The following is a 15,069-nucleotide window of genomic DNA, read 5'->3' as shown; positions in this document are numbered from 1 at the left end:
ATCTTACATATTTTTTTAAAAGTTTAGGTTTTCTGAACCAGCGTTGTGGCACAGCGGGTTAAGCCACAGTCTTAACCAGTTCCATATGGACACCAGCTACAATGGTTAGGGCTGGGCCAGGCAAAGCCAGAAGCCTAGAGCATGGAGCTTCATCCAGGGTTTCCCACCTGGGTGGCAAGGGCCCAAGTACTTGGGCTACCTTCCAGTGCTTTCCCAGGTGTTTTAACAGGGAGTGGGATCAGAAGCAGAGCAGCCAGGACTCAAACCTACACTTGGATATGGGAGGCCAGTTTTGCAGGCAGTAGTTTAGCCCAGCGCACCACAACATCTGCCCTTTCAAATCAGTTTCTTAAATACTATTGCAATACAGAATATGAAACCATTATTAATGAACATCTTCTACCCCAATACACTGAAATTGCAATGGTCCATCTCCCATTTCAATTGGTCTTTTTTACTCATGCATGATTTTGTAAGATCATGTGTTAGTTACTCAGAAAATACTCATTCACTGAGTTATACAGTTCCTCTAAACACTGATGCATTTCACTACACAATTTCAACATACATTCACTAATAACATACTGATCTTATCAAAAAAGTCAAGTACTGGGAAACTATCAAGCTCACAGTAGCAAATACAAGCCTTCCAAAATTGCATTTTCACTTGAAAGCTTGGATTTCATCATTAGTAACATACACTGCCAGTTGTTTTCCTTGCAGTGACAAACTCATTTTATTTTTTGAGAAAAATGTATGCCAAATACACAAGTCTGTATAATTGTATTTTGCCAGGCATTCTTTCAAATAAAAATGATATTTTATTTAAAAAGACAGACTAGCCAAACAACACAAGTTCTTTTCCCTGAGTTAACCATCAGATTTGGTATGTAAAAAAAAAACTGCTTTACAGGTACTTTTCATTTTATCATATGAAATATATTTTAAAACTAATTCAAGGGGTTGATGCTGTGGTGCAGCAGGTTAAGCCACTGCCTACAATGCCAGCATCTCATATGGGTGCCAGTTAGAGTCCCAGTTGCTCCACTTTTGATCCAGTTCCCTGCTAATGCGCCTGGGAAAGCAGCAAAAGATAACCCAACTGCCTGGGCCCTGCACCCACATGGGAGACCCAGAAGACGTTCCTGGCTCCTGGCTTCTGCCTGGCCCAGCCAGTCCTGGCTGTTTTGGTGATTTGGGGAGTAAACCAGTGGATGGAAGATCTCTCTCTCTCTGTCTCTCCCTCTCGTTATAATTATGCCTTTCAAATAAAATCTTTTTAAAAATTCAAAGATTGAAATACAATGAAATTAATTAACAAATTTTATAACTTCATTAGACAGATTCCAAGTGTACAGTGACGACGAATACAACTAGTACAATTTACTAACTTAATTCATGCTAAGGTGTCAGCAGTTTCACCCAACACTGGTTTTGCAAATGTTAATATACCAAATAATGCCTTACTATTATTAGGGAAAAAATTCTGATCTGGAGAAACCCCAGTCTGGAGAAGCACCAGGAACTGAGAAACAGGCTTTGAGAACAGTTGTAATCACTGTGCTTTACACCTTTATAGTTTAAAAAGTTTTAGTACATATTATAACATGTGTCTATACACACACACATGCAGTAATATTCTCAAACCACCAATAGCCTGGAGTCTCACACAACTGGCATTCAAACGTTAAGTGAATGACAGAATGTCAGATAGGTATTTCTTGAATCAGTAACAATTGCCAAGTAACTACTATAAGCCAGGTTATGAGCTACTGGCCTCCACATTCCCTTTCCTGGATAATTTAAAGAAATCCATAGACCAGAATGATGATTTTTAACATATGAAAAATACTCTGAAATGTTCCCCATCTTTAAGATTAGACCTGCATAACTTTTTAAGAAAGTCTTAACATTCACCATAAAGCACAAGACATCAAGTTAAATTCTATTTTAAGTACTATGCTATGAGACTAAAAACAGGCTTGTTCACATTCAGAAACCAAAATACAAAAATGAACTGCCTAGGCTGTGCATTGCCAGAACCCCATAAAGAGCCTGCATTCCATGTCTCCTCAAGCCAAACTATCGTTATCTGTCATGTTTTGCGTTCTATTTTAAAGTAAAACTCCAACACTGATACTGTAGGTTACATTAAATGTGGTAATCATTTTTATAAAATAGCATAGCAAAACCATTAACAGAAGTTCATAAGAACTTTTAACCACATATACTGATAAATTCAAGAGGTGAATCTCTGCAAACATACCTATGAAATATTCTGCACTGTTAAAAAGAATGAGATCTTATTTTGGGGTATGTCTTGGAAAGATATTCAACATATACTGATAGTGAAAAAACAAGTTGAAGGATATTATCTGTACATGCATTCATTTCATAAATGTTAGAAGTTCCTTCTATCTGCCCAGTTTAGAAAGAGAGTGATGATGAGGTCGGAGAGACAGAGCTCCTGTCCCTCCGGTTCACTCCACAAATGCTGCTAACTGCCAGGACTGGGCCAGGCTGCAGCTGAGAGTCAGGAATTTAATCTAGGTCTCTTGTGAGTAGCAAGAACCCAATTACCTGAGCCATCACCACTGCACCACCAGTACAGAGCCCGGGATGCTCGTGTCTTAATCTTTTATTTATTTATTTATTTTAAAGATAAGGATGTGCCTTACTGTTACATCTATTTTTTGTTTGTTTTTTTGTTTTGTTTTGGTTTTTGTTTTTGTTTTTTTGGACAGGCAGAGTGGATAGTGAGAGAGAGAGACAGAGAGAAAGGTCTTCCTTTGCCGTTGGTTCACCCTCCAATGGCCACCGCGGCCAGCGCGCTGCGGCCGGCACATCGCGCTGATCTGAAGCCAGGAGCCAGGTGCTTCCCCTGGTCTCTCATGCGGGTGCAGGGCCCAAAGACTTGGGTCATCCTCCACTGCACTCCCGGGCCATAGCAGAGAGTTGGCCTGGAAGAGGGGCAACTGGGAGAGAATCTGGTGCCCCGACTGGGACTAGAACCCGGTGTGCCGGCGCTGCAAGGCAGAGGATTAGCCTATTGAGCCGCGGCGCCAGCCTTGTTTGGTTTTTTAAGATTTATTTATTTATTTATTATTTATTTGCAAAGAGGCAGAGGCAGAGAAAGTCTTCCATCTGTTAGTTCACTCCTCGAATGGCTGCAACGGCCAGAGCTAACCCAATCTGAAGCCAGGAGCTGGGAACTTCTTTCAGCTCTCCCACGTGGATACAGAGGCCCAAGCACTTAGGCCATCTTCTACAACTTTCCTAGGCCATAGCAGAGAGCTGGTTCGGAAGTGGAGCAGCTGGGACTCAAACCAGTGCCCTTATGAGATGCTGGCGCCACAGGTGGAAGCTTAGCCACTGCACCACAGTGCAGGCCCCATTTTATTGTTTTTAAAGATTTTGCTTACTTATTTGAGAGGTAGAGTTACAAACAGTTAGAAGGAGACAAAGGTCTTCCATCCGCTGGTTCACTCCCACAATGGTGGGTGTGAGGCAGATCCAAAGCCAGGAGTTTCTTCCAGGTCTCCTACAAGGGTGCAGGGCCCAAGTGCTTGGGCCATCTTCTACTGCTTTCCCAGACCACAGCAGAGAGCTGGACCAGAAGAGGAGCAGCCAGGACTAGAACTGGCACCCATATGGGATGCTGGCACTGCAGGCAGAGGATTAATCTACTGTACCACAGCACTGACCCCCTGGTGTCTTAATCTTAACCTCTAGGCTAAATGCCCCCCACTTAGGGTTTCGAGTTGAGAAACATTCTAGAACTGACTATAGTGATAGCTGTACAACTTCAATACACCAAAAACTATTTGATTATACTCTTTAAATGATGAACTATGTGGTAAGTGAACTATATTTCAATAAAGCTGTTAATGCTCTCTCTACCCACCCAAGAAAAGAGATGCACGCCAAAGTGGCAATGTCTAGAGGAAGAATGAAAATGGTGAGCTCTTTCAAATTTTACTTAATTTATTGCTCTTTCATCACAGTGAAATACGTATTCACATCTTATATAGATAGAAAGAATAGGCCGGCGCCGCGGCTCAATAGGCTAATCCTCCACCTAGCGGCACCGGCACACCGGGTTCTAGTCCCAGTCGGGGCGCCAGATTCTGTCCCGGTTGCCCCCCTTCCAGGCCAGCTCTCTGCTATGGCCAGGGAGTGCAGTGGAGGATGGCCCAAATGCTTGGGCCCTGCACCCCATGGGAGACCAGGAGAAGCACCTGGCTCCTGCCTTCGGATCAGCGCAGTGCAGACCGGCCGCAGCGGTCATTGGAGGGTGAACCAATGGCAAAGGAAGACCTTTCTCTCTGTCTCTCTCTTTCTCTCTCTGTCCACCCTGCCCGTCAAAAAAAAAAAAAAAAAAAAAAAGAGAGAGAGAATATAAAAGCTAAACTTAAAACATCCTTCAAAAATCCTTCCTATATTATTCTGGACTTAATGTTACTCAAATTAACCTCAGAAGCAAAATGAAACAACAGTGAACATATGACCCTAATATTATTTCCAATTTATACTATCATACAGAAATGAGAATCACCCCATCCCTGACAGAATCTTGATTACAATGTGCTCTTTTGACAAATATTCATTCAGCATCTATTGTATTAAGAGTAGGGATGTGAGAGGACAAAATAACATACAAATAAAACACTAGTAGGGCCGGTGCTGTGGCACAGTGTGTTAAGCCTCAACCTGCAATGTCTACATCCTATAGGGACCATTTTGAGTCCCTTCTGCTCCACTTTGGATCCAGTTCTCTACTAATGTTCCCGGGAAAGCAGCAGAAGATGGCCCGACTGTTTGGGCCTCTGCCATCCACGTGGGAGATCAGATGGAGTTCCCAGTCTAGCTGTTGAAGCCATCTGGAGAGTGAACCAGTAAATGGAAGACTTCTTTTGGTCTCTATCTCTCCCTCTCTGACTTTCAAATAAATAAAATAAATCTTAAATACAAACACACACAAAGCCGACAAAAAGCAGCAAACTAACAGCTCTGGCTTTAAGTTAAGGACTTTTGCTATACTGCTGAGGAGACAAAACACACAAACTAGACTGGGATCAAGCTATAGAAAATCTTGAATACCAGATTGAAAGCTAGGACTTTGTCCCATTTTCAATGGAAAGCCACTGAAAGTTTTTATTCACAGATGAAAAGTATTTTAGTGAAATTAACCTAGCAACCAAATGTAGGGAAGAGGAAAGTGAAAGTAGAGAATAGCAGGAAAGGTAAGAAAGGGATGAAGTTTTCAAAGATAGGAATGTCTGCAACAGTCCTGCCAGTGTTACTGATATTTCAGTTACCAGCTAACGTTCAAAGAGTTTTCCTTTGTTTTGGTTGACTGATCTAAAAAAAGCCGAAAAGAAACAAACGTAGTTGCTTCATTTTGATGAAGTTTAAGTTTATAGCAAAGAATCAAGATTTGTCAGAAAATTCTGAGGGAAGGATTCTGGAGAGTATCTTTTCACACCACACCACCGAAACCAAGAGTAAAGGAAATTAAAAGCAACAGGCATTTTACAATTTTCAACATGGAAGGGGAAGTATAGGTCACAAACATCTAGCAGTAAAAGAAATAAAAAACATAAGGGCAATTAGTACTACAGATGCTCTTCCACTTAACAACGGGTTATATCTTGATAAACCTATCATACATTGGAATTAAGTCAAAATGTGCAGGCGGGGAGTGGGGACAGTATTGTGGTGTAGCAGGTAAAGTGCTGCCTGAAATGCCTATATCCCTATATGCACCAGTTCAAGTACCGGCTGCTCCACTTCCGATCCCGCTCCCTGCTAATTCGACTGGGAAAGCAGCAAGAATGGTCCAAGTACTTAGGCCCCTGTGCTCACACAGAAGACCCAGAAGCAGCTCCAGGCTCCTGGCTTCAGCCTCACCAAGTCCTGGTCATTTCAGCCATCTAGAGAGTGAATCAGCAGATGGAAGACATCTCTCTCTCTCTCTAACTCTGCCTTTCAAATACATAAAATAAATTATCTTTAAAATGCATGTAGTGGCCAGCATCCCATATCAGAGGGCTGGTTCTAGTCCCTGCTGCTCCATTTCCAATTCAGCTCCCTGCTAATACATCTGGGAAAGCAGAGGATGATGGCCCATCTGCTTGGGCACAGATCGCCTACATGAGAGACCCAGATGGAGTTCCAAGCCCCTGGCTTCAGCATGGACCAGCCCTGGTCATTGTAGCCATTTGGGGAGTGAACAGGCAGATGGAAGATCCCTCCATTTCTGTCTCTCCCTCTCACTGTCACTCTGCCTTTCAAATAAAATTTTTTAAAAGATCCATTGTAATACCCATAATGTACTTAACTTAATGTAGCTTAACAACACTGTGCACTATAGAATATTGTTTGTTTCTCCACAATCCTGGGGCTAACTGGGAGTTGTAGCTGGATGTCCCTGCCCAGCACACTAAAGAAGTCTCATACTACATCATGCTTTAAGAGAAAAGATCAAAATTTAAAGTATAATTTTTACTGAATGTATAGGACTGTTAAACCATCATAAAGTCAAAAGTATATAAGTAGGAGCCCTGTGTACTTCTGAAAATAACAGTACAAGACAACTAAGAACTTTAAAATGTTTTTACTACCTCAGGCCTGGCGTTGTGACATAACTGGTAAAGCTGTCACCTGCATCTCATATGGGCACCAGTTCAAGTCCCAGCTGCTCTACTTCTGATCCAGCAGCAGAAAATGTCTTAAAGAGCCAGCACTGTGGCATAATAGAGGGTATAGTTGCTGCCTGTAGTGCCAGCATCCCATATGAGCACCAGTTCAAGCCCCAGCTGCTCCACTTCCAATCCAGCTCTCTGCTATGGCCTGGGATAGCAGTAGAAGATGGCCCAAGTCCTTGGGCCCCTGCACCCTTGTGGGAGGCTGAAAGAAGCTCCTGGCTCTGGATCAGCACAGTTCCGGCGGTTGCAGCCAATTGGGGAGTGAACCATTGGATGGAAGACCTCTCTCTCTCTCTTTCTCTGCCTCTCCTCTCTCTGTGTAACTCTGACTTTCAAATTTTCGTTTCTATTTTTCTATATATTTTCAATATAGTTTTAATTAATTAATTAATTTTTTTTGACAGGCAGAGTGAGAGAGAGAGAGAGAGAGAGAGACAGAGAGAAAGGTCTTCCTTCCTTTGGTTCACCTCCTAAATGGCAGCTATGGCCGGCGCCCTGCAGCAATCCGAAGGCAGGAGCCAGGTGTTTCCTCCTGGTCTCCCATGCAGGTGCAGGGCCCAAGCACTTGGGCCATCCTCCACTACCTTCCCAGACCACAGCAGAGAGCTGGACTGGAAGAGCAGCAACAGGGACAGAATCCAGTGCCCCAACCAGGACTAGTACCCGGGGTGCCGGCGCCGCAGGCAGAGGATTAGCCTAGTGAGCCGCGGCGCTGGCTTCAGTATAGTTTTAAAATGCCAGTTAAAACTTATAAGTATTTAAATAAGGCACAAAGTGTGCAATATTTGATATATCTTCCAAAACTAAAACACACTTGAAATAAGTTACACATTATCTCATAATCTATTTCACATATCAAATGTTCTAATTCAGAAGCACTGTCTACTATCATTTTATAAAATCTGCCTCTATCATTTAATAATCTGACATGTTTACAGAAATAAAGCTGTAACAATGAACAAATCAAGAATTACTAATTTATTTCACTCATAACATCTAATCAGAAAACCACTTGCATTGCTCTCTAAAGCACACACAAAAAGATCTGTTCCATCAATATATTTAGTTAGAATAAAACATGTCTCAACTTTTTTTTTTTTAATTTATTTTATCTATTTGAAAGACAGAGAGAGAGAGAGAAATCTTCCACCCACTAGTTCACTCCCCAAATGGCTGCAACGGCTGGGGCTGTGCCAGGCTGAAGCTAGGAGCCAGGAACTGTAGTCTCCCACCTGGATGCACAGGGCCCAAGGACTTGAGAAATCTGCTGCTGCTCTCCCAGGCCCATTATTAGGGAGCTAGATGGGAAGTGAAGCATCCAGGATGCGAACCGGCACCCATATGGGATGCTGGTGCAATAGGTGGTGGCTTAACCTGTTGGGCCACAATGCTGGTCCCTCAAACTTTTATATAAGAGTATTTCTCAAGGCATTGTTCAAAATAACAAAATCCATCGTCCTTTTCTCAGCAGGGAGTGGGCATGTGATCCCTCTACCCAGTTATTCAGAAACAGAGGGAAAAGAGCCACCTCAGCATCTTGGTGCAAAAGACTTTCCATCTACCATGCTGGGTCCTGAAGAAGAAGAAAAAAATATATATAGCAAAAAAAAAAAAAAAAAAAGGCAGAAATCATCCAACTGTCTAATGATAAGAACTACTAAATACTACGTAAACTTTCAAATGATCATAGAGACCTGTATTTACTAACCTGGAAAGACAGCTATGAAAACAGCAGTACAAATAAAAAATAGTGTGATCTCTTTTTATGATGACTATAACATACGCATATGCTCACAAATAAAGTCTAAATGGATAGATACCCAGATGTTAACGATTACCTAAATGCTGAGATTACAGGTGCTGTTTGTTTTTCGCTTATGTCTCAGTATTCTCTGAAATTGTCCCAAACAAAATAGTATGATTCAGGGACCGGCGTTGTAGCAGAGTGGGTAAAGCCACCATCTGCGAAGCCAGCATCTCATCTGAGCTCCAGTTCGTGTCCCAGCTGCTTCCACTTCCAATCCAGCTTCCTACTAATGGCCTGGGAAAAGCAGATGGTGGCAAGTGCATGAATCTCTGCCACCCACAAGGGAGAGCTGGATAGGAAGTTCCCTGCTCCTGGATTCGGTCTGCCCTAGCCCTTGCAGCTATCTGGGAGGTAAACCAGAGAATGGAAGATCTCTGTGTATCTCCCTCTCTTTCAAAAAAATAATCACTAAAAAAAATAACAATATGATTCCAACTAACAAACTCTCAACTTCTTTCAAGGAAGTTTGCAAAAACCCCAAGGAATATCCAAAAATACCTTAGCACAGGGTGAAAAGAGAAAGTATCAGTAACAAACTAAATAGAATCCTTTTTGAGTTAGGCACTCTAGAGGACTCCAGGGCTGCCACCATACCTTTACAGATGCCTAAAGCATAGAGTTTTGAAATCACAAGACCTTGGTTCAGGTCCCTGCCACTTCTATTTGTATGACCTTAGGCTAGTCACTTACCCTTTCTGGGCTTACTACCTATAAAAAGGAGTTTCTACTTGCCTTTCCTACTACAAAGAACTGTTGCAAAGATCAAAGGAAATAATGCATTACATTATGAAGTGCAAAGAACTTACTATTGGAACATTTAGAAAAAAAAAAAAAAAAAAGACTCAAAGCCACAGCAGAATACTTCAGAAAATACTACAACACTTCTCTAAAGTAATGAACCACATGTTTTTGTTTTTAAAGCTAATCTCATCACAAGCATCCAGTTTTTCTAAGACTTAGATACTTCTTCCCAGCAGCTACTACAATCATAGGCCATGTTATTTTCGTATCCTGAGTTACCAACAAGAAAGGGTACAAACTACATTGATCTCAAAAGCCTCAGCAAGAACACTGAACAGCATGTTGATGGGGTTCACCAGGAGAACCCAAGGTTAATCAGCTATAGACTCGCCACTAAGCACTACTACAATCAACAGGGATTACAAGAGACTGAAGAGAAAGACAACCCAATTACCCAGGAGAAAAGAGGCAGAGGACACGGCGGCAGCATTTCAAAATAATTACATGAAATACTTAAAAATACTTAAAGGGTTTTATAAATTGTTTTTAAATACTGTTCATAAAAATGGTGACATGAAACAAAAGGCATCTAAATGAGGCACTTGAAAAAAAGCAAGTTATGGAGCTTCAAAACAAGTCTGTGAACAAACTGTCAGATTTACTTGCCTCCATTTAAGATAAAAGTAGACAAACTGCACCACAAAGATCAAAATTAAGTGGCTATTTCTTGATAATAAAGAGGCAGAATATGACAACAGAATTTACTGATGTGCTTACAGATAACTTTTAAAAGTGTGGTTTCTCTTTTCATTGAACTCCGTTATTTACTCCACTAAAAGGATGAACTTCTCTCCCACTGTTCCTCCTGTGAGCTAAAATGGCAATATAACTTGGTTTGAGTTTTCATGCAAAAAGCATTTGTTCAGAAAAAAGTACTTTAAGAAGAGCTACACGAAGCTGTCAGATTATTAACTACCAAGATCATCTGGCCATCACACCAGCCTGCTTTTAAGTTCCTGAAGATAATAAAATATTCACCCTCCATGTTCTTACAAATGTCATTTATGGGTATTCCCCTAATGAAAAAGTAAACCTTTTATAAACAAATGTGCACAGAGAACTCATTTTGATATATATGACTCACAATCTGATTTTTATTGGCAATATTTTAAAGTGTTGCAGCTTGCGCTATTTCTACATGGGATACAGATCTGTGTTTCCCATCAGATCTTTGCAGATTCGTTAGATTCAGAAGGACTCACTAAAAGGTCCATAAGGAAAATAATTACTAATAGAATCCACAGCAAAATGAAGTCTCTACTGCGAATGAAAAAGCCACCGCATTTACTCCAAGCCTCAGAGCTGGGAGTACTGTATTTCCAAGAGAACCTCCCCCCCCAAAGTCTAGCTTTTTCTTGATTCTTATTGATTTGCCCTTACTAGTAATGCACACTATTTCTCCACACCACAAACAAAAACCTTCACAAGGTATCAGTTCCAAAAGGAATATCTCCCACACCTTACTGCACGAAATAATTATGCACAGACATCTCAAATAACTAGGGTAGGTGATCCTGAGATCACCACCATGCCCCAAGAAAGAGCAGCAAATTCAACCACAAGGAAGTATTAACACAAATTTTTGATACAGTTATCACCAGCTAAGCAATTTTCAGAGCTCCTCAAAGTCTCAGGCACACACAATGACATACCAACATGTCAAAACAGTTATTATAACTTGAGAAATTATACAACAGGAACATAAAAGTAGAGAACAACTCCTCTGGAAAAACTCAAGAAAATTTTGAGAGCAAGCAAGCAAGCAAAGGAAGCCAATTTTAGAAAAATAACATTTCCCCCCAAGTGTATGGTGTTTATCTGATACTGGCTCATTTTTATAAAGAGAACTTTTACCTAACAAGACTCACACCAGGGATCTGATGTATCCCCAAAGGCACTTTCTTAAAATGAGAAAGAACAAAGAAGGAAATCTCCCAGCATGTGCTTTCCATACTAGTTTCTTTGGACAGCATCAAGAGTGACAATATAGCCCACAAAAGCTTTTCAGCTTTGCTCCATGGTCCTTTTTCAAGAGAACTGATTAGCGTCATTCAAAAGGACTGCTAACAAAATAAATATCAGAAGACAAAGATCATAGCAACATAGTGGCTATATTTTAAGAAAAACTATTTTAAAAAATTCTTAAAGTTGTGTACTTTTTCTATTCCAAGAGTAAATTAGCTCCAAACACTCAAAATTCCTGAGTCTTTCTTGTATCAGTCAATAGTTCGAAACTGGAAAACAGATGATACCATCTACCTTCAATCTGCTCTCCGTTAAATAGATTTGTAATTAGAAGTCCATTTAAAAAGAGTGACACTCAAAGCCAACACTTCACCATACAAATCTTGGAATGTTAGCAATGTAGAGTTATTCAGAAAAAAAGATGTTCCCGTGAGGCTTTCCCATAGAAAGACTGTCCAGAAATTAACCTAGTGTTTGGTTGCTCCACAAGTTGCTTCATTATAAGAGAAAAAAATTCGAAATACTTTTTATGAATTACAGAAAGACGTTCCCCAAACGGGCACAGTTGCATATACGCCCCCCCCCCTCCACTGACAGAGATGTCAGCTCTCTGGGTCGGGATGGAACCAGCTGTTCGGTTCACACACGGGAAGCCACCAAGGAGGGAATATCGCGATCAGAGCCTCGAAATAATACGCGTTAGTTAAGAACTGCTTGCTACTAAGCCAAAATTATCCAACCGGAGCCCCATTTGTCACAATCCAATCATAAGGGCTCCACCGCCTCCCCCAACTGCTTGTGTCGTGGTTTATCGGCTTCGGTAAAGAAGCCATCATCAGGTAACGACTGGGGTGGGAGAAAAAGCGGGGAGAAGGGGGCCCCCTTTCATCCAATTTCGCGAGGCGTGAGTAATCCGTACAGTTGAGAGGAACCGGGGAGCGTTCTATTTGTGGGGGGTTGGAGGAGGAGGAGGGAGGCGAATGCCGTTCAAATCAACATGGCCAGCGAGATGTCCCTACAAACAAAAGGCAACGGGGGGATATAAACACGAACCATTCACCTCCATCAGCCATAGCATCGCCATCATGGTGTGTGCAGAGACCCCCAAAGGCTCCCCTCGCCCTCGGCGCCAGCCGGAGCCGGAGCAGGCAGCCGCATCCCACCACCCGCCACCGCGTCCACACGCCCGCTCTTCGCGGGGGGTGGGAGGCTTCGCCCCCACTGCCAGCAACGAGAGCGAAGAGTTAACGTCCCGCCCAGGCGGGTCCCCCCTCGGCGCCCGACGGCCGAACCCCGACGCCGGCCGGGGCTCGCGAAACTTTACCACAGCTTCTCCCCCGACCCTCCCACCCGGTCGCCCCGCACGCCGGGCACCCCGGGCGCCTCCTGACAGGCGGGCAGCCGCCGAGAGCCCAGCGCGGGGCGGGGGCGCCAGGGATCCGCGGAGGGGCGGGGCGGCCGGAGCCAAGTTCCCGGGGGTCTGTGGAAAGCGCCTGACAGGAGCCCGGGACTGCAAAGGAGGAAGAGGAAGCGACGGCGGGGAGCTTTCCCAATCCCCCCGACAAGCACACCCTGCCCCCAGTCCCAGCTCCCCTTGGGGATGGGGGGGCGGGGAGGCTGCCTGGGAGGCGAGGAAGCCGAGCCCCGGGGACAGCCGCAGCCCCCACCTCCCGACTCCCTCTCTCTTCCCCCGCCACCCCCGCCAGAGGCGCCCACAACAATAACACGCCGGGGACGACCCGTCAGCGCCCCCGAGGCACCCGGGGCCCGCGGCCCGCCGCAGCTGGCCACCTCTGCTGGGGCCGGGCGCGCCTCTCCTCCCTACAACTCCAGGCCCGGGTAGAGTCAGGCCCGAGCGGCCCCCCAGGGCCGGACCCATCCCCCCCGGCACCAGCGGCGCCGTCTCCGCGGCCGAATATTAGAAGTGAATTCGAGCTGCGCTTTACCTTTAGTTCCGCACTGTCCGCCATCTTGCGTCTATCAGCGCAAGCGCAGTGAACCTCGCCGGGGGCCGCCGCTAGACCCTCCCCTGCTGCCGGCCTGGCCCCGCCCCGGCCCGCCCCGGCCCGCCCCTCGGCCTTCCCGGCCCGCCCCCGGCCTCCGCCCCTCTCCTGGCGCTCGGAGCCCCGCCCCGGGCACGTACAGCTGCGAGACAGGCACGTACTATTTAAATAATGGCGCCAAGCGGCGAGGTTTGACAGTTACTCCCCCCTCGGCTTCCCGCCCCCCTGCCCTCGCCAGTCCAGCGCCTCCAGGGAAGGCCGGAGCAAAGGGGGACGCTGGTCTGGGCCTCGCATTGCAGCCCTGTGCAAAGCTTCAAAGCCCGCTGCCCCAGGGACAATAATGCCTCCTGCTCCGATTTGCTAGGCTCTTCCAGCACCTGTTACCTGCAGTCTGTTACATTTGAGGAACATTTAATGAAGCCTTTACTGGCTCAGATCCTCCTCCTAATAACAGGGTGAGGGAGGCAAGGAAGAGATTGTATTCCTGCCACTCCTACATCTCCCCTCCACCCCCCGGTGTCCGCAGGAGATTGGCTTCTGGTCCCCCCAGAATTCCCAAATCCGCAAAAGATCAAGCCCCTCGTGGAACATGGCATGGAATTTGCACAGAACCTCTGCCCAGCCTCCTGCATGCTTTACTCCTCTCTGGAATATTTTTAATGCCTAACCCAATGTGAATGATGGGTGAATAGTTGCTGTAATTTCTCTCTCTCTCTCTCTCACTGTCTGTAACTCTACCTGTCAAATAAATTTTTAAAAAATTGCTGTACTGTATTGCTCAAAGAATAAAGGCAAAACACACACACACACACACACACACAGTCCGTTACAGGCTCAGTTTTTTCTCCTAAATGTTTCCCATCCTGATTAGTTGACTCCGCAGGTGCAGAACCTTGAATTCGGACAACTGTATTCAGAAACGGAAATCTGGAGAAGGATGAATTGCCCAAATAACTAAGACTTAACAGGGGCGCCCTAAAACAGAGTGTGGAGATATGCAGTCATTAGCCGGCCCTGCCCTAGGGCTACACACGCACTGGGAGGTTAGGGGAGGTTGGCCCTCCTGCCCCTGTCTGGTGTACAGACAAGGGAACAAGTAAGGATACATTACCAGTGGTGGTGGGAACGAGAACTAGTGAGAGAGGAAGAGGATTTGGGAGATGGACTGAAATCCTGGAAGGACTTTCTCCACTGCATTGACACTGAATTAGATTTGAAGATTATTTCACACCCTTTCCTCCTATACCCTCCCCACCAACCCCCTACTTTTTACGATGCAAGTTTGCCTCATACCTCATGGGAAAAAATAAAAGATCTCAGTTATGGGGCCAGCCTTGTGCCCCAGTGAGTTAAGCCGTTGCCTGTGATGCCAGCACACCATATGGGCTCTGGTTTGAGTCTGAGCTGTGCCACTTTGATCCAGCTGTCTGCTAACGCCCTGGGAAGGCAGCAGAGGATGGCCCAAGTGCTTGGGCCCCTGCCACCCTCATGGGAGACCCAGATGGAGTTACAGGCTCCTGGCTTCAGCCTGGCTCAGTCCCAGCCATTGTGGACCACCAGATAGAAGATCATTTTCTCTCCTTTATCTGTAACTCTGCCTTCCAAATAAAAATAAATCTTTTAGGAAAAAGATCTCGGGGCCAGCGCTGTGGCACAGCGGGTTAAAGTCCTGGCCTGAAGCACCAGCATCCCATATGGGCACTGGTTCTAGTCCTGGTTGCTCCTCTTCCAATCCAGCTCTCTGCTATGGCCTGGGAAAGCAATGAAAGATGACCCAAGTCCTTGG

At 44.8% G+C, this 15,069-nt stretch overlaps 1 protein-coding gene across 3 annotated transcripts in view; it reads right to left on the bottom strand.

Annotated features, from left to right (window-relative positions):
* PIAS1 (protein inhibitor of activated STAT 1) overlaps window positions 1–13,337 on the bottom strand; it is a 143,339-nt gene extending 130,002 nt beyond the window's left edge. The window contains exon 1 of one of the 3 annotated variants that reach the window (XM_008268843.4): window positions 13,227–13,337. In XM_008268843.4, the coding sequence (XP_008267065.1) occupies window positions 13,227–13,250 (24 nt within the window). In that variant the 5' untranslated portion in view covers window positions 13,251–13,337. Of the gene's footprint in view, window positions 1–12,333; window positions 12,586–13,226 lie in introns of those variants that run through there. The other 2 variants (XM_051822324.2, XM_051822325.2) reach the window with 2 other exon arrangements.
* Window positions 13,338–15,069: the final 1,732 nt, after the last annotated feature.

The sequence above is a fragment of the Oryctolagus cuniculus genome, chromosome 12 (genome assembly GCF_964237555.1).
Source record: "Oryctolagus cuniculus chromosome 12, mOryCun1.1, whole genome shotgun sequence".
Classification (NCBI taxonomy): Eukaryota; Metazoa; Chordata; class Mammalia; order Lagomorpha; family Leporidae; genus Oryctolagus; species Oryctolagus cuniculus.
The sequence above is the reverse complement of the archived record's forward strand: the minus strand, read 5'-3'. Positions and strand labels throughout refer to the sequence as shown.